The sequence below is a fragment of the Pseudorca crassidens genome, chromosome 16 (genome assembly GCF_039906515.1).
Source record: "Pseudorca crassidens isolate mPseCra1 chromosome 16, mPseCra1.hap1, whole genome shotgun sequence".
NCBI classification, from domain to species: domain Eukaryota; kingdom Metazoa; phylum Chordata; class Mammalia; order Artiodactyla; family Delphinidae; genus Pseudorca; species Pseudorca crassidens.
In genome coordinates, this window is record NC_090311.1 from 82365019 (window position 1) to 82382897 (window position 17879).

Here is a 17879-nt window from a genome sequence, read left to right on the forward strand (position 1 = left end):
CGGAGGTACCGGGAGAGGCGGACGCGGAGGACGCGCCCGCCCGCAGCTGCTCGCTCCTGCCCCACGCTTCCCTCACCAGCTGCCCCGCCTTCAAGTCGCCCGTCCTGCCTCAAGGCGGACTGCAGCTGTGGTCCAGACCCCTGAGGGTGACCACAGGCGGGAGGACAGCTGCAGGGTGGAATCCGCCCGGGGTGCGGGGCGTGGAACGCTGAGCAGGCCTCGGAGGCGGGATGGAGGGAGGAGGAAAGAAGGCAGACGCCAAACAAGTTCCGGAACGGAGGGGGAACACCCAAGGAGTTGGTAAGTCTCAATTCTCAGCAAAGTGACAGCAGAGGCGGAAGGAAGGAGCGCGGGAAGACTTCAGAACAACTGCTCTAAGGCCGGTGTGTGTGTGTGTGTGTGTGTGTGTGTGTGTGTGTGTGTGTGTGTGTGTGTGTGTGTGTGTGTGTGTTGGGTCCCTAGAGGTGCCCTTGAGACAGGAGCGCCACCCGGCGTGTGTGTGTGTGTGTGTGTGTGTGTGTGTGTGTGTGTGTGTGTGTGTGTTGGGTCCCTAGAGGTGCCCTTGAGACAGGAGCGCCACCCGGCCGTGCTCTGTGCAGACACAGGGACCGCCTGCCAGGCTTCACAGAGGAAACGGCTGGTGGACTCACCCCAAGAGCTCTAACGGGGGCGCTGACAGAAGGGTAGGAAGCTGGCTCGTTTCCAGGGACTAACAGGATAAGGCAACAGCTGCCTCTAGGTTCCAGGCACAGTCAAGAGAGAGGCAAGGGAGGTGAGAAGTAGAGGAAAGTGAGAGGTTTAGGGAAGAGAGGTACAAAAGGCAGCAAAGGCAGGGTTCATGGGAGGGAGGGAGTGGAATGGTTGGAAAGGGCGGGAGACGGCTGTCGTTCAGAGTCCGAGGTCTTAGGAGGAGTGCGTTGGAGGGAAGGTGTTACAGAACTGTGAGAACAGGGCCCCAGAAGCAACAAAAACATAGCTATTGATGTCACTGTGGATGACAAAAGACCCCGAGGGAGATGCAGGTGACCTCGAGGCACCCGGGTGCCGGGGGGTGGGTGATGTATTCTGCGACGACATCTGTCTAGTTTGAGGAGGACACGTGTGTGCGTGCATGAACACGGAGAGATGCTCTCTGTACCTCTTCAAAAGTCTTGAGATTTATGGATGGCAGTCACTTCCAACAGCCCATGCCATCCTCTGGAAGAAGTAGACCATGGCGCTCTCCACCAGTAAGCCACTCAAGATGGCCACAAAGGAGAGCTTGCGGTTGACGTTTAGGGTCACTGAAAAAGAGAAGGCAACTGATAAGTTCTTAAGAGTTTAATGAAATGATACTGGCATGTAAATTATGTGGTAGTGTGAATGGAGTTGTTCTGTAAAGCTGTTTTTAGAAAATCTGTTTGTTCTTATTAATCTATGCTGTTAACTTTTCCATCTGCAAACCTTCTGAGAGAACCAAAGCATCTGCTTTTAACAAAAACACTGAGCCTCTCCTGCTTGCATCAAGACACGGACTCCCATGAATATTACACAGGAAAATGAAAGATTCTAAGGTTATAAAGAGAGTAACAGAAAAAATTTGCTACTCTTGGTTTTATAGTTTACAAGATGATAAACATTATACAAAGTATCAGATAATAGGTCCATTTAAAATAGCACTTCTCACAATGTGTGGGAAAAAGGAAGACACACAGGGCTGCTTACCCCTTCCTTGAACTGTCCTGAGCTGGGAGGCAGGCTGGCACCCTACCCTGGCCTGATAACTGCCGGCCATGTAACCTTGGTCAAGTGCCCACGACTCATAAAGTGGAGATAATAATGGCTGCCCTACAGACCCCAGGGGATAGATATAATGCATAAAGAAGGCATTTTGAAAACTAAGGAGTACCATGTGGTTAAACTGAACAAATACCGAATGTGTGCTATATGTAAGGCACTATAGAAATGTTAGGCATCGTGATTATTCTACGAAGAATTCCAGCGTTTAACAGGTTATATAAAAACTACTCTATAGGGCTTCCCTGGTGGCGCAGTGGTTGAGAGTGCGCCTGCCGATGCAGGGGACACGGGTTCGGTGAGATCCCACATGCCGCGGAGCGGCTGGGCCCGTGAGCCATGGCCGCTGAGCCTGCGCGTCCGGAGCCTGTGCTCCACAGCGGGAGAGGCCACAACAGTGAGAGGCCCGCGTACCGCAAAAAAACCCCCCAAAAAACCCAAAACTACTCTATAGAAACAAGACTTCAAGCTTTCAGATGGGTTGAAAGCTGAGAAAACAATAAGACACGAACATACCTCTAACTGCCTGAAAATTTGACGTAAGGACAAATACTTTAATGAGTCTGAGGCACAGGGGTGTGTAGTCATGTTCCCAGATGACAGCTGGGATGAGCAGGAGTTTTCCGTAGCTGGATAATAACAACGCTTTCAGCAGCAAAGCGAAGTTGGGGGTTTTTTTCGCTGTTAGGGGTCGTTCTACCCACAGGAAAGTAAAGATGCCAGTAAAGTAGGCAGTTTGTTCTAAGGAGGAAATGAAAAATAAAGATATGAACGTCCAATCCAAAGCAGAGCCCCCTAGAAGCACACAACCCACAATTCCAACATGCAGCCTATCAGCTGACCACAAAAGGAAACGCTTCACCAAGATCAAAGTTTCTTTTTTGTCCCCTTTTCTTCTTCTTTTTTTTTTTTTTTTTAAAAATAAACCCCTGTCTCTTGTGTCAGATCCTGTATGATTTCAGAAACGTATTTCAATAATTCTTTCATGAAATACTTCATCACCCTCTGGAGAAAAAGTAACTCCATAAGAACTGTAATCATCAACATTCTAAAGTTCCTTTTAGGAAGTAAGGTTCTGTGTAAACAGCTTTAGTACTAGCAATCTCCACAGAAAGAACAGACAGGAGAACGGACGCTTTTAAATCTGAAAGGTGGGACCCAGCCTAGGAAGTACCTATGACGATGTTTTTCGTGGTTCATTCTTCTACTCTTTATTGAGTGCCTATTAGCCATAAGATTCTGAATACTCTGTTAGCTAAATTTAAAACTTCCCTTATTCATTTTAACAAACTTTTTGAGTGTAATTCCATATCCTTCCAGAAAGCATTCAGAGACAGAGTCCAGACTAGAAGAAGCAATAGTTCCCCTGGTGTCCCACAGTCAGAATAGGGCACAATCTGTTCTGTCCCCATCAACTAGGAATTTAACGTTGCTTTTAACTGCACTCTTCTTTTTATGAAGATGGTTAGTGCTGACTTCCCGGCTGCATACATTCTGAATGGTCTGTCCCTAATTCTGCCTTAAGGTTTCTGCAGGATCAGGTTTTTCTGGAACACATGTATCATATTACAGGAGAAACAACTGTATTCTTTCTGTTTTATAACTGAATCTAGCCAAAATAAAGAGGTTCCAAATATAGGTGATTAGGATCGACCAACATAATTTAGGATGGTTAGCCCACATGAAATTTGATATATTCTTCAGGAGAGACACACTACCTCAGAAGGACTGAAGGGCTTGTCAACGGCAAGGATCTGTTCAAACAGGCAGATCATACAGCCTGGGTTTTGGACCAATAATAATAATAATAATAAAGAACTCCCTAACAACAAGAACCATCTAACGATGGTGGGTTGTCTCCTGTCACTGGGGATACTCAAACCTTCTTGCAGGAATCTAGAGAGAAGGGTTTCTTGCACTGGACAGGAGGGCTGACTAGGTCACCCCCCATAGCTTTCTAGCTTAGAACTTGGGAGACTCGGAAACTGCAGCTGCCCTTGGGCTCTGCACACTCCTTCACAAGGCAGATGTTGGAGAGCCCCTAGTACTTAAGGCGTTCGTGATCAGGTGGCTTCAGTAGGAGCGGCGGTGGAGGAAACGGGAGACAGGGCGCCAGGAGACCTTCCCCTGGCTCTGCGCTGACGGTAACCTGTGGGGGCACTTAGGGTAAACCATTTGCCCTTCCTGTTCCTGTGCTTCCACAGCTGCGGATAGGGAAGGAGCCCCCATCTACCCACCGAAGAGGATGGTTGTGAAAACTGAGTTGATAATACCGTAAAAACCGTGTTTAGGTTGTAAAATACTGTATTTGTGTAAAATATTCTTTATGAGTTGTTTTAGGGATTTGAAACCTAGCTAGGGATTAGATTAAGACACATAAAAAAGTTAAGTAACAGAAAAAAATTTCTGATCAAGTGTCAAAATGGCCACTGTAGAGTCGGTGCCACAGAAATTCCAAACTATTTGAAAACAAGCCTGGTTTGTTTTTTAGAAATTATGGACATAAAGCAGTTTATCTAGAGCAATTCTAAGAGGCTTTGCTTTAAAGCTTAAAATTATATTAGGTTCTGGTTCTTGGTTTAGGTGATGTGTTCAAGGATGTTTTTAATATTATTACGTACATTTGGGAATTCTCGGCATATAGGTGAATTTTAAAACCTCTGGGACTGGATGAATTTTAAAACCACTGGGCCGAGGGAGTAAGGGCAGACTGAGAAGAAAAAGGGACAAAAGAGGACACACAGTCCAGAAATGTGACATTGGAGTGGACTGGAGACAATATTACTAAAATAATATTTCAGTATAATGAGAAGATTGTAGAAGCAGAAAAGCATGGAAACCAGTAAGTAATAAAATAGTCACAGAAATTAATTCAACCCAATTCTGACCTAAGTCACAAATGCAAATTCTGAAGAAAAGCCATTTCAGAACTTAAAGAATTTGGGGGAGTAGCCCCTTCCCTGCATGCAGCCAGATATATAACAAGTTTCCCCTATTAAATACATTGCATTAGTACAATGCAGTCAGTATAATACATTGAATAATGCCTGGCAGTTATCAATCTGTTTTAATAAAGATGAGATTCAGGCAATCTTCAGATTGGATAATCAGAACTTAAATTGAAGAATTTTACTAAAAATACTGTGTCTCAAAATACTTTATGAAACACTCTGATCTGATAAGCATAATTATTTCCATGCCATATGTGTGGTAACAAAAAGAAAGCAGGTGATTTGTACACACTCACCTAGCAGATTAGTGGTACAGCTGAAAATTTAGTCTCAAGTCTTCTGACTAGCTCCTCTTTACCAGTGATTAAGACCACACACCTTAATTTTAAAATCAGAATGTTAGGTCAACTAAGAATAGAAAGCATGGCTTCTTCCTACCTAGAGAAGCAACTGCAAACATTCTATAGAAATCCCACTCTTTAGCATATCTGATGAAGTCGTCAGGATCAATGCTCCGGCTCGAATCTTGAAGCTGCCACCATCTCAGGTACGCTTCACAAAGCAAACAAAACACGCAGAGCTTTCCGTGCATCTGGTAGGCAAAAAGACATTGCCATGCAATCAGGTAAAGAAACAACTGTACTTAACACCAATGGGCACAGACAGAGCTGACTTCTGTGGTTTTTGAAGGATGTCCCGCCTAGTAGCTTGTCAAACTCTGAACTGCCCAATTAAATGCCAACTGTATTCAGTCTGTAACCAGTAGTTCTTAATCAGCAATGTTCAGCAGAAGCATCACATGGGGAGAGTTTTCGAAACACAAATGTCTACGCCCCAGGCCTGATTCAGAATCTGTGGAAGTAAATCCTAGGCACGCATATTTTGAAACAGTTCCAGGCAGAGGGTGAATTTTTTTTTAACATCTTTATTGGAGTATAATTGCTTTACAATGGTGTGTTAGTTTCTGCTGTATAACAAAGTGAATCAGCTATACATATACATATGTCCCCATATCCCCTCCCTCTTGCGTCTCCCTCCCTCCCACCCTCCCTATCCCACCCCTCTAGGTGGTCACAAAGCACCGAGCTGATCTCCCTGTGCTATGTGGTTGCTTCCCACTAGCTATCTATTTTACATTTGGTAGTGTATATATAAGTCCATGCCACTCTCTCAGTTCGTCCCAGCTTACCCTTCCCCCTCCCCGTGTCCTCAAGTCCATTCTCTACATCTGCATCTTTATTCCTGTCCTGCCCCGAGGTTCTTCATAACCTTTTTTTTTTTTTTTTAGATTCCATATATGTGTTGGCATATGGTATTTGTTTTTCTCTTTCTGACTTACTTCACTCTGTATGACAGACTCTAGGTCCATCCACATCACTACAAATAACTCAATTTCGTTTATTTTTATGGCTGAGTAATATTCCATTGTATATATGTGCCACATCTTCTTTATCCATTCATCTGTCGATGGGCATTTAGGTTGCTTCCATGACCTGGCTATTGTAAATAGTGCTGCAATGAACATTGGGGTGCCTGTGTCTTTTTGAATTATGGTTTTCTCTGGGTATATGCCCAGTAGTGGGATTGCTGGGTCATATGGTAACTCTGTTTTTAGTTTTTTAAGGAACCTCCATACTGTTCTCCATAGTGGCTGTATCAATTTACATTCCCACCAACAGTGCAAGAGGGTTCCCTTTTCTCCACACCCAGAGGGTGAATTCTAATGTGCACCCCTGGTTAAGAATCACTGCTTTAAATAGGAGTTCACCCTCCATCATATTTTCAACATTCGTCTGATACACGGAATCCAGCAAGAATTTGTGTGACTCAGGAGAGATGGAAGCAGCAATAAGAGAATAGATTCAACCTGAAGATTTCATGATTCCTCCGAAGAAACGATTAGTCTGAACATGAATTTCTTAAAAAGTGCCCCTAGGTTGGATGAGTATAAATGAAAATAGTGAAAGCAATTAAAAGCTGGAAGTTTTAAAGAGGCTGAAATTTTGGTAAAAACAGAAAATGCTAGGCAACAAGAAGTGGCTTTGTTCCATATATTTCTCCCATGGGTTGACATTTATCAATATAAAGTGGGGAAGAGAAAGTGTGTGTGCAAACTCAATGTGGTCCAGGGACGAGCACGGGGTGAGCTCCTCAGGCTCCTCAAGCTGGCGCACTGGCGCTCCTGGCTGCACTCTGGAATTGCCCAGGGAGTTGTAGAAATACTCTTTCCTGGATCCCATCCCCAAAGATTCGCATATAACTGGTTCTGGGTGAGGCCTCGGCGTGGAAGAATTAACTGCTGTCCCCTCCGTCTCCCCCAGGCGGTTCTAATGTGTAGCAAGGTTTGAGACTCAATTATATTACTAATATAAACACTGCCTGGGTTGTTTAACTTGGGGGAGGAGGCACCGGGAAAATAAATTGCACTGTTACTGTCCCTGTTAGCCCAAAATTAGGGGTGCCAGATTTGGCAAAGAAAAATACAGGACACCCAGTTAAATACGCATTTTAGATAAACAGCAAATACTGTTTTTGTGTATGTATGTTCCATGCAATACTTAGGACATATGCTAAAAAATTATTTATTGTTTATCTGACTTCCAAGTTTAATTGGGTGTCCTGTATTTTATTTGTCAACCCTAGCCAAACTGTTAAAAGAGTTCACAAGTCAGTACATTAAATGTATATTTCAAAAAAAAAAAAAAAAATCCAACTTCATATATTAGGACTTTTCTGATTTTTCACCTCATGTGTTCCCTGAACAGCAGAGTATAACATGCAATAAGTTAAGTTTTTAAAACTTTTTCTTTCAATGTTTGCTTATTTCTTTTAGGTATAAATCTTTCCCTACCAGGTTATATTTTTATTCTGTTCAAAATTATTGATGTCTGTTTCAAAAGGTAACCTACTAAAAGGCAATCCAGATTATGGTTTGTCAGCTTCCTGCTAGTGCCCATATTCTTAAACATACACTAAACACTGTACACTTTTTTAAAAAGCAGTGCCTGCTATTTCTAGAAATTTCCAGACATTGTTGAGACAGAAGACCCACTCTTGTTAGAATTTCTTTGTTTAAATAATATTCTTTAATTCTGTTCAAAATTGTTGATATTATTATTTAAAAATGCAAAATCATCCAGTAAAATTAGAAAAGAAAAAAATTATAACAACTTACATTTATTTTGGTATTGAAAAGAATATGCCTGTAGGCCTGGGCTCTGCATAAAATAGCATTAATCAAGATGATAACAGGATCATACTCGATATATTTGTCTACAGGTTTCTGGCAGGATTTCTGAAATAATGCAAGATAACATTAGAATAAACATATTCATACATTCTGAAATCTTAAAGGATTTCAAAACAGCGGAGTCTGTTTTGGATTTGTATGGCAATAAGGTTATATCAGCATTTATTTAAATAAACTTCCATTCAGATACAAGATGTTCATCTGCATAAGACCTGGTTTCAGAAATGCCTAAATAGAATCTTCTAGGCTAAAAATATTAATCTTTTAATCTCATATTTAAGAAGACCCAAAAGATATTTGATTTAAAGACTGATTTTAGGCAGGAAAGTATCTCAGAGCACGCTACTTTCAATTTGTAGGAATTATTATAAAATAAGTAAGTTTATAATGTACTTTCATTGCCTGTTGGCTAGATGGCCCCAACTTTGTGGTTCTTGAAACATGATTTGGAGAAAAGGGTTCAGAAAAGTAACCCTGCACCCAGAGCTTCTGAGAGCTCCAGGCAGGTAGGAATCCTCGGGTGGCACATACCAAGAGAAGCCTGTCTTTCTCTCCATGGAGAACATGGCAAGAAAATGGTCCTTCTCTGCCATAGTAGACACTGGAGAACGCTGGCTGTATGCAAGGAACGGGGTTGTGCCGCCTGATTCTGAGTTGCCCAAATCAAGGCTCCCTGGGCTCTCAGCCATTCCTATTAAAGGGCTTTTTTTTTTTGGACACGTGATTACAATGTTATGAAATCCCAATACCATCAGAACATATAAAATGCAGGTATAGGAGAACAAGCTCATTAGAAATGACATTTGAAAGAATATTAGCTACAAAGTTGCATCAAGTGTCCTATTCACTGCATAAACTAATGGCTACAATTGAAACAGAAAACATTTTGAAACTTTGAGGGGATAAAATAGAAATAGAAGAAGTGATGGATATGCAAACATACCAGGATGGCCTTTTAATTATATCAAAGTGCTAGAAGAAGAATGGAGTGCGTTGAAGAATATGAACCCTGCCTTCCCAATGTCACCAAGTTAGATTCAATTCCAATTTAAAGCTTCTCCACTTCACTCATGTCGTTACAAGAAGTGTGTGTGTCTGTCTAGTCATCAGGTGAACCAATGAAGGGAGATGTGCTATTCCTCCAAATTTAAATCCACCTAATAGATCTGAGGTTTAAGAGGTTAGGCTTTTTAGCTGAGCAAAGAGTAAGCCAGTATCTAAACAGAAACCACAGAATCAGAAATTCTATATACATGACAGAGCTGTTTTCTAGAACCTCTCCCTGTGCTCCTCATGTGGAGAACACTTCCTCTCTTTATACAAATGAGAATGGAAGACCAGAGATGCTACTTCACTTTAAAATGAAACTGCAGACTGGTCAGGGATCCTCTCTTTGTCCTTTAAAAATTCCCTAAAACCCATCTTCTGACAGCATCACAAGTCTAAGACAGGATTTGGACATTTTTTAGAAGGAGGTAGGCAGAAACCAGCAGCAGGAGACACAGCAGCGTAGTTACTCCTTTTGCAATCATTTGTCTGACATACGTGTTTGGAGTGCCTATTACACTCACAACAGCTCTCTTTACTTAGCCATGTCTATGGACCAGGCACTTCCACAGTGCTAGATACTTTCCTTGAGACATAGGCTCTACCCTCAAGGACCTTACAGTTTAGAAGGGGAAGTCAAATAAACATGCTACTGTAAGTGCTACAATGGAATGAGCACAGGGTTACATGAACCCCAACAGAAGAGGCAGCTGCTGGTATCATGGGACATGCTATGTGCTATGCCCATCTCCCTTTCCCAACATGCTGAGTATTTTAGAAACATTGAGAATTCATTAAAGTCTGCTGGTTCCCTCCCTATCAGTTTAGGCCACATTTTTTCCTTGTTCTGCTTCTGTTATTTGCTTTTCCCTTGAGTGCTTCCTTCACCTTGAACGTAATGAGTCAAACCACACACACACGCACAAGACGAACAAATGTGCTAAAACATCCGACTGGGAGATAGCTAAATGTGGTAGAAATGTTTTCTTGTTCTGGCAAGATGGTTCTATTCCGTATCATTTATTACTCAACAGACAAGTATCCTGAAAGAGAAAGCTGTCCTCTAAGAAATCCCTGCAGCACAGGGACCGTGCACACCCTGGGAACTGAAATACTGCTTCCACCAGCTCAGTTTTAACATGGATATGGCTTAGTTTCTGCTGCTATGTTCTTTAATTGTATAATGAATCACATCTCTTTCAGAATATAAATTGGCCATTTGTTTTCATGAATATTCTTGCTGCTTCCTCCTGCCCATCATCTCCAGGACTAACCCCTTCCCCACTCATTCTCAAATTTTAGCTCCACAATAAGCAAACATATCTGAGAAGTGGAACCTGTGAGGGCAGTGCTGTCTTATTCATCTTTGCACCCAGCACCCAGGGGTGAAAACTGCATCTTGTTGCCCTGAACAGAACTGAAACTTGAGACAGTCTCAAAGGAGTCTTGTTTTGTTTTGTTTTGTTACCATAATGGATTTAGCAAATATCTGAGCACTTAAAATAGGCCAGGCTCCTCAGGATATTAAAAGTACAATATCTTTAATCTGTTCTTTTATCTGTTCTCTCATACCGGGATGGCCTAGGATATGATCATCTAAAAAACCTAGAAATGGTTCACTCATTCAGCAAATATTTATTTAATACCTACTATGTGTCAGACACTGTCCTGGGTGGTCCAACTACATTAATGAATAAAATATACACAATCTCTGTCCTTGTGTCGCTTACATTCCAGTGGGAGGAGACAGGCAATAAATAATAAAGTCGATTACATACAATATTAGAAGATGATAGGTACTATGGAGAAAGATAAGCAGGGAAGGGTGATAAGGTATACCAGCCTTGAAGGGGGGCTCATCATTTTTAATAGGGTGGTCAGAGTAGGCCTCTCTATAAGATATTCGAGAAAAGTCCTTGAAGGAGGTGAGGGAATGAGCCACACAAATACCTGAGAGAAGACTGTTCCAGGCAGAGAATTTTTACTTCCTCCTTTTTGTTTTTTATGTCACCAACGTCTAGCATCGTACTTTGCACATAATACTCTACATGCAAAAACCACAACGGATGAAGCTTGAAAAAGTATTCTAGGAGAATTTACTATAGGTTATGAAGTGTAAAGATGGTAACATCTATCAAAGGGAGAATAAGGATGAAATAGCTTTGGCGTGAGCCCAAATGTCACCCTAATCCGATCTTTAAATGTCTACGCACAACACCTGCATCCATCTCCGTCCGAGGATTCGTTCGCCCGGAGCAGCAAACGTGACCGGCATGAGAAAAGCGCTGTAGGGTATGACTTCTCTACCACTATAGGGATTCATGCAAAGGTTCTACTGAGCAGGAACGGAAATGTCAAGCATCGAACTGAAGTCTGTATTAGAGGACCCTGAAACTCGTTGGTTTTTTATTTTTATCACCCTAAAAATCTGGTAGAGGTACCATGGGCTCTCGCGGTTCCCAAACCTCGCTGCGCCATTTCTTCCCCAAGGACAGCCCACACCTGACAACTCACACAGATGGTTATCTTCAGCACGCCGTGGCTGTAGTCTCGGTACAACTCCTTGGCCTCTTGGTTGCATTCGATGCACCTGTACTGGCAGGAGGCCGAGGCAGCAGCAGTAGTAGGAGTCACTGCCACCCCATCCGTCTTCCCCTTTCCAGCTGTCACCCCCTCGGCGTTCCCCTTGCCGGGCCGAAGCCCACTCCGCCCATCAGTGCTCATTTCCACGCAACTGCGGGCCAGAACTTCCGATTCAGTGGCGGGGAAGACGTCAGACGCCAGACCGGAAGCCTTGCGCGGCGCGGTGCTTACCGGGACTCGCAGTCCCAGCACTGAAAAGGGGCTCGCAGGCTGGCTGATCTGGGACTACAACTCCCAGGAGGCGTTGCCACTCCCCTTCTCCCGCCCCCTCGCCACGGCCCACCTGCCAGCCGCAGGTTCAGGCTGGGAGGCCGCAGTGCGCGGCGAGGGCCGCCGCACATGCGCCCTGAGGGAAGATGGCACCTGCCGGCTGCTGGTGCTGCGGCTGCTGGGGCGGCGCTGTGGCCGCCGCGGGCGCCGCCCGGCGAGTCTTGGTTCTGCTGCTGCTGCTGCTGGGGGTTCTGTCCAGCGGGCCGCGACCAGGCGCCCTAGCCACCGAGCACTACTCGCCGCTGTCCCTGCTCAAGCAGGAGCTGCAGCACCGGCAGCAGCAGGAGGCCCCGGCGGGCGGCGGCTGCAGCCCGCAGTCCGGGGACTGGGGGGACCAGTACTCTGCCGAGTGCGGCGGTGAGTGGACGGCGGCGGCGGGCGGGCGTCCGGGTTGCCGCGGAGCGCCGGCGCGGTGGGTCCGGGGGCTGCGGGCCCCGGGGCCGATGTGTGGGCCGCCCGGGCCTCGCCGGCACCGGCCGCGGCGTGTGGCCCTGCGGGAGCCGGCTCCGCGAAGTGTCACGCCGGGGCTGCTTCCCGCCGCTCACACCCACGCCGCTGCGCGCCCTCCTCCCGAGGCCGCCGTGGGGAGGCCGGTGGATAGTGAAAAGAGCTGACAGCATGCCCCCGAGGCCAGGGCGGCCTCTCTGCAGCCCTGGCAACTTTTGAGAGGGTGGAGGAGGAGATGGCAGGTGGCCCGGGGCAGCCCCAGTCCCTGCTCTGGCCCCCGCGGGTGCTGTGGGAGCGAGGGAGGGACCGACGGACAAAGAGGACCGGACCCGCGCCCGGAGCGGGGCTGTCTGGCCCATCTTAGGCCTGGAAATCAGGTTTCCTGACCTCCCGATTGACGTATTGTATCAAACATAGCCTGTAAATATGTGATCCCTGGGAAGAAAGGAGGGAACAGAAGAGTAACCCCATTGAATCTGTTCATTGACATCTTGCTCCCAGGCGTTTTAAGGTTGACCTGTGATCTGTCAGGTGTCTCCCAGAGAGTCAAAAGGGCCCTGCGGGCCTGTGTACGTCAGAGCTGTGTGTGTGTGGGAACTGGGCCAGTTCATTCATTAAGATTGGGCGCTGTTGGCCTCAGTTTAAGGTCCTGGGCAGATTCCTCAGGGGCAAGGTAGATATGTACATGTTTCGTTTTGAAGGTCTGTAGTGAGTCTTTTTACTCTTTAATCCCCTCCCTCGTCCTTTCCCTTTCCTCTTGCCCTCCGTGAGTTCCCCTAAGGGTCACTTTTGAAACGTCCGGGTCTACCTAACTCACTAGGAGCTGGCTGGTTGCTTTTATGGCCTGACAGCAGTCTAGCATTGTGTACCTGGGAAGACAATAAGTGTTTTTGGTTGAGATGAAATGTCGAGGTTAGCACAGTCAGTCTGATTTCCTTTCAGCACAATCTGACTTCCTTGAGGACGTCTCGCTCACCGAGGGCTATGTGACTTCTGTATTTTGAAGTAAGCCATGGCCGGTAACTGCATGAACGCCATGGCCAGCACTGCACAATGGCAAGAGGATGGCTTTTACCCTCTGTCACTTACTGTGACTCCGAGCAAGTTGATTGCCTGTCTTTGCAAAATTGCCTCCTCTGTAAATTGAAGACACTGTTCCCCAATTACAGGGTTTTATTTTCTTCACAAGGATGCCATGAGGGAAATGGGAAATCGCGATCGTACACGTACGCGGTGCTCGCAGTGTGCCCTGTGCCGTTGTGACAGCCTTAGGTTGGTTAGGCAGTACCCTCAGCCTGTCAGAGCGCTGGTAACTACATCATTGGGCGGTAGCTCCTTTTCTCAGAGGAGAAGACGGGGGCACAGTGAAATCATCACTTTCCTGAGGGCCCACAGCTGGAATGGGAGGAATCCAGGTGGTCAGACTCCAGACAGCATTTGTCTGAAGCACTCAATGATTATACTTAGGGAAAAAGCATCTGTAATATTTACAGGCATACAGTAGGTAGTGTGTAAATCTTCCTTTCCTTTCCCTCCTGTATTCATGTGATGCTCACTGGCTAAGGGAGACCCAGATTCTAGGCGATGAAAGATACAAATTATGAAATCAATTGATACTATTGCTATAGGTGGCTCATTTCACTTTGTAGTGTCAGGCTTACGCCAATGGTTAAGAGTCCTCGTTTGAGCCACCTCTGACTTGTATTATGCTTTTCACCCAAATCGTGATAAATGTAGGTTGTTAGAACTGGGGCATTTGGAGGAATCCTGTTCATTCTCCGTTCCCTCACATATGGAGACCATCATCTAATGTTCTCTGCTTCAGAGGATAAACACTGTATTATGAGGCTTTAAGCATAATTTATTTAAATGTTTCCATTTTCTCTTTATCCCCTCCGTGTAGTACTTATTTTCTTAGTTTAGAATTAAGAACATGCTGTTGAAAATTGGTGACACGTCTTCCAGACGGCCTTCCCTGGGCTGACGTGAGTGTCCCAGTGGCTGCCGACAGGTGCTGCAGTGGCTTTGCTGTTCCCGCGGCCACCTCAGGAAATGACTCCCAGGGTCAACTGCTCATGCTACCTGGGCCTCCAGGTGTTCCGCTTAGCTTTGCTGGCAGCAGTGTGTGACAAAAGCCGTCTCTTTTGTGGTAGAAACTCACCCACCTGTCTCTCATTTCTCCTTCCTTGTCCTAGACAGCCAGGTAGAAGCAAGTGAAACCTGCGTCAGTCCCTCTCTGTTCCAGGAAGAACAGCAGTTCAGGATTTACAGCGAGCCAGATTGTCGCCTGAGGGGTTCATGCTCTGCGTCGAGAGCCCCCGTATGATCGGCATTAGGGTCTAAGCAAGTGCTGGGATCCAGAACTGATCAGTTATTCAGAATCAAGCCCTGCCCTCACCGACTATTTATTAATCACGTCACCGGCCCGGCTGGCTCATCCAGCCCAAGCCTATCCCTATGCAGAGGGCAGCCACGGCTGCACAGCCCCTTTTCAGAAGCCTGCCCCCTGCTTTTGGGTATAAATGACTGAGTTGATGCCTGCAGGGGTCTGAACGTGCACACCTTCAGATGAGCTGCGTATGTATTCTCTTAAGGCGGAACCTCCAGTGATTGTAGGGCCGAAGAGGACGGCTGGTGGGAGCTGTCTGGACAGCAAAATGACAGTGACCGAGATCCAGGCCCCAGGGAGCAGCCTCAGGGGGCCCAGCTGCCCAGACGGCAAGCACGGGTGGTCTCAGTGCCACGGACCTCAGCCCGGCTTTCCTGTTCCCCAGCCCCCCTTCAGCTCGTTCTCCTCTAGCACGTTTTTACATTTCGCTTTTTATTTGAAAAGCATGTGTAACCACAGACTTCGGATATTCTGTTTTCCCGTGGTGAAAATTACCTTGCTCTTTTAAAAACACGAACACTGTAATGTACATATTTTTCAAATAAAAGTAAATGTCCCCTCCCTTCCTTGTTACCTTTGCCCTGTTTGTAGTTTGGAACTGTGGGAAGAAATAAGGAACAGAAGTTTTCCCCTAATTCTTTCCCTCGGGTTTATCCTTGTCAACACTGCATCCTTATTTCGCACAGTACTTGACACTGAAGTAGGTACTGTTTTTGTCTCCATTTCATGTAAGGGGAAACTGAGGCAAAGAGAAGTTAAGAATGGTCACGCAGAGAGTCGAGCCAGGATTTGAACCTGGCCTCCCGACCGTTTGTAAACTTCCCGTCAGTGATATTTGCGTGTTAGTATAATTTCGTACTAATATAATTGATAAAGTCCTATGCCCTTAAGCTTTGTTTGTTGTAAGTTATAGTCTTAGGTAACTTGTCCTAGAATTTTATGTTTACGTTATGTGCAAGGATGCTCCATTGAGCCTAATACTTGAACCGTACAGGGGACTGGATCTGTTCTTTTTTTAAAAGATTTACTTATTATTTATTTTTAAATTTTATTTACTTCGGCTGTGTTGGGTCTTAGTTGCAGCACGTGGGATCTTTGTTGAGGCATGCGGGATCTTTCATTGCGGTGTGTGGGCTCTTCATTCTGGTGCGTGGGCTTCTCTCTAGTTGCGGCGTGTGGGTTTTCTCGTCTCTAGTTGTGGCGCGCAGGCTCCAGGGCGCGTGGGCTCTGTAGTTTGTGACACGCAGGCTCAGTAGTTGTGGCACGCGGGCTTAGTTACCCCGCAGCATGTGGGATCTTAGTTCCCTGATCAGGGATCGAACCCTCATCCCTTGCATTACAAGGCAGATTCTTTACTACTGGACCATGAGGGAAGTCCCTGGATCTGTTTTTTACCTGGAAACCTGTTTGTGTGCCTCCTAGATTCTACTCAGTGTTGTAGACCCTGGGGTTACAGCACGGTTGGCTGAGTTCCTCAGTGGAGCCTGTGTGCTGGTGGGGGAAGGAGCAGTGTGCAATAGGCCTGGTGATAAGCGCCTTGAGGAATAGAGTGGTGTGGGGATGCTTCTTTGAGAGGTGGCCTGGGAAGGCCTCTGCTAAGGTGACACGAGCAAAGACCCAGATGGAGTGAGACTCAGAGAGAGAGCTTAGCCATATCTTAACTTGACCCCCTGATGTCACAGATCTGGTAAAGTAAGGTCTAGTTAAGTTGTAACTTGTCCACTGATTCAAGAATTCAGGTTTTCTCCTCTGCTCTTCCTACCAAAGTTAAGCTGCATCTTATTCCAGTGCAGCATTCGTCTGTATTAAATGTCTTTATGTGTTCTTTATAGATGGTGCACCTGTATTTTAGTTCAAACATATGCATTTCTAGTGCTTGTTTCAAAACTACTTTTGTTTTCCTTATTTGAAAATGTATTAATAAGAACAGTGACTTTATGTGTTTTTCTTTTTTTTTTTTAACTGCCTTCTTGAGAGTTTTTTGTCTGCTCCTAGGTGAGGTAGCTTTGTACTTGATGTCTTTGTGGTCGTTTTCATCTAACTGGTGACATTAGCACTGTCCGTGCTTAATGCCTCAGTCGAGTTCAATGATTGATTTGCAACCTGAAGTACTTTTCTTTAGTTTGTTGAAATTAACAATCCCAGATTTGAGTTTATTTCATTTTCCCACTGTTCTTTGTGGAGAACGGAACATTAGTGTCTGTCCGATTTGGGAGCCTTAACTGCCAGAAAAACAAGGAAGTAGCTGTGAACCTAGCTCTGTGTTTTTGACAAAGTCAGTCAGACTTAACGAGATTGTCAGTATTTATGGTCTCTCTCTTAACTGAGGGATTGGTTATTTAAATACGTGCAATCGGTCTTAACGCTCACAGCCTTAAATTACTGCTGTGTCTTAGAGGTGGTAAGGAATCAATAGAGGGAAACTTCTATAATGAGAGCTGTTTCCTCTTTTGCTCTGGCTGCGGGGAAGTTTAGAGCCAAGTTTTTTACGCTCAGTTACGGAAGCTGTGGTAACCCTTACTGTTAGTGTATTTGCTTGATCCTTTTTCCCCTTGGCCCTGATTTTCTGCGTTAGTTATCATACCCAGTTTTGTGGCAGATCTCTTCCGATCTTTTCAGGACATACACAGTAAATTTGACAGTGTAAAGGCACTAGCTTATTCTGAGCACAGAGACTGAGGCACAGAGTGATGAAGAGATTCATGTATTGTTACCTCAACCAGCCCAGACGACTGATCGCTGTGAGGGGGAACAACATTTTTCAGAAAGTCATCTGATTTAGGGGTGGCTCTTTGTCGTGAGAGCCCTGTGAAGCTGGTAGCCCATGGTATTTGCATACTCGTTAGCTTCTTCCTGTAGATACGTTGTCGTTAAGAATTACATTTACCTTTAACAAGTTTCTGTGCACTGGTAGATGTGTTCAGCTTTGGGTGACAGAGGTTAATTCTCTTCCCCTCTGGATGAGGGCAAAAGATATGTGACCTGGTTTTTTTTTTGATTTGTTTGTTTGTTTTTTTGCGGTACGCGGGCCTCTCACCGCTGTGGCCTCTCTCGTCGCGGAGCACAGGCTCCGGACGCTCAGGCTCAGCGGACATGGATCACGGGC

The 17879-nt window shown here is 45.5% G+C and overlaps 2 protein-coding genes and 1 long non-coding RNA gene across 9 annotated transcripts in view; 2 read left to right on the forward strand and 1 right to left on the reverse strand.

Annotated features, from left to right (window-relative positions):
- LOC137209434 (uncharacterized) lies at window positions 1–2720 on the forward strand. The gene is made up of 2 exons (XR_010936058.1): window positions 1–415; window positions 555–2720. It is a non-coding gene; the product is annotated as an uncharacterized lncRNA (long non-coding RNA).
- Window positions 990–11793, reverse strand: ARV1 (ARV1 homolog, fatty acid homeostasis modulator). Its single transcript, XM_067711116.1, is given in 6 exon segments — window positions 990–1170; window positions 1172–1283; window positions 2293–2517; window positions 5166–5319; window positions 7903–8022; window positions 11539–11793. Coding segments are annotated over 6 exon segments (849 nt in total). The 5' UTR covers window positions 11749–11793; the 3' UTR covers window positions 990–1142.
- A 147-nt stretch (window positions 11794–11940) lies between these two features.
- Window positions 11941–17879, forward strand: part of TTC13 (tetratricopeptide repeat domain 13) — a 70117-nt gene continuing 64178 nt past the window's right edge. For all 7 annotated transcript variants that reach the window (XM_067711109.1, XM_067711110.1, XM_067711111.1 and 4 more), the window contains exon 1: window positions 11941–12294. In XM_067711109.1, coding sequence (XP_067567210.1) covers window positions 12024–12294 — 271 coding nt within the window. In that variant the 5' untranslated portion in view covers window positions 11941–12023. The remainder of the gene's footprint in view (window positions 12295–17879) is intronic.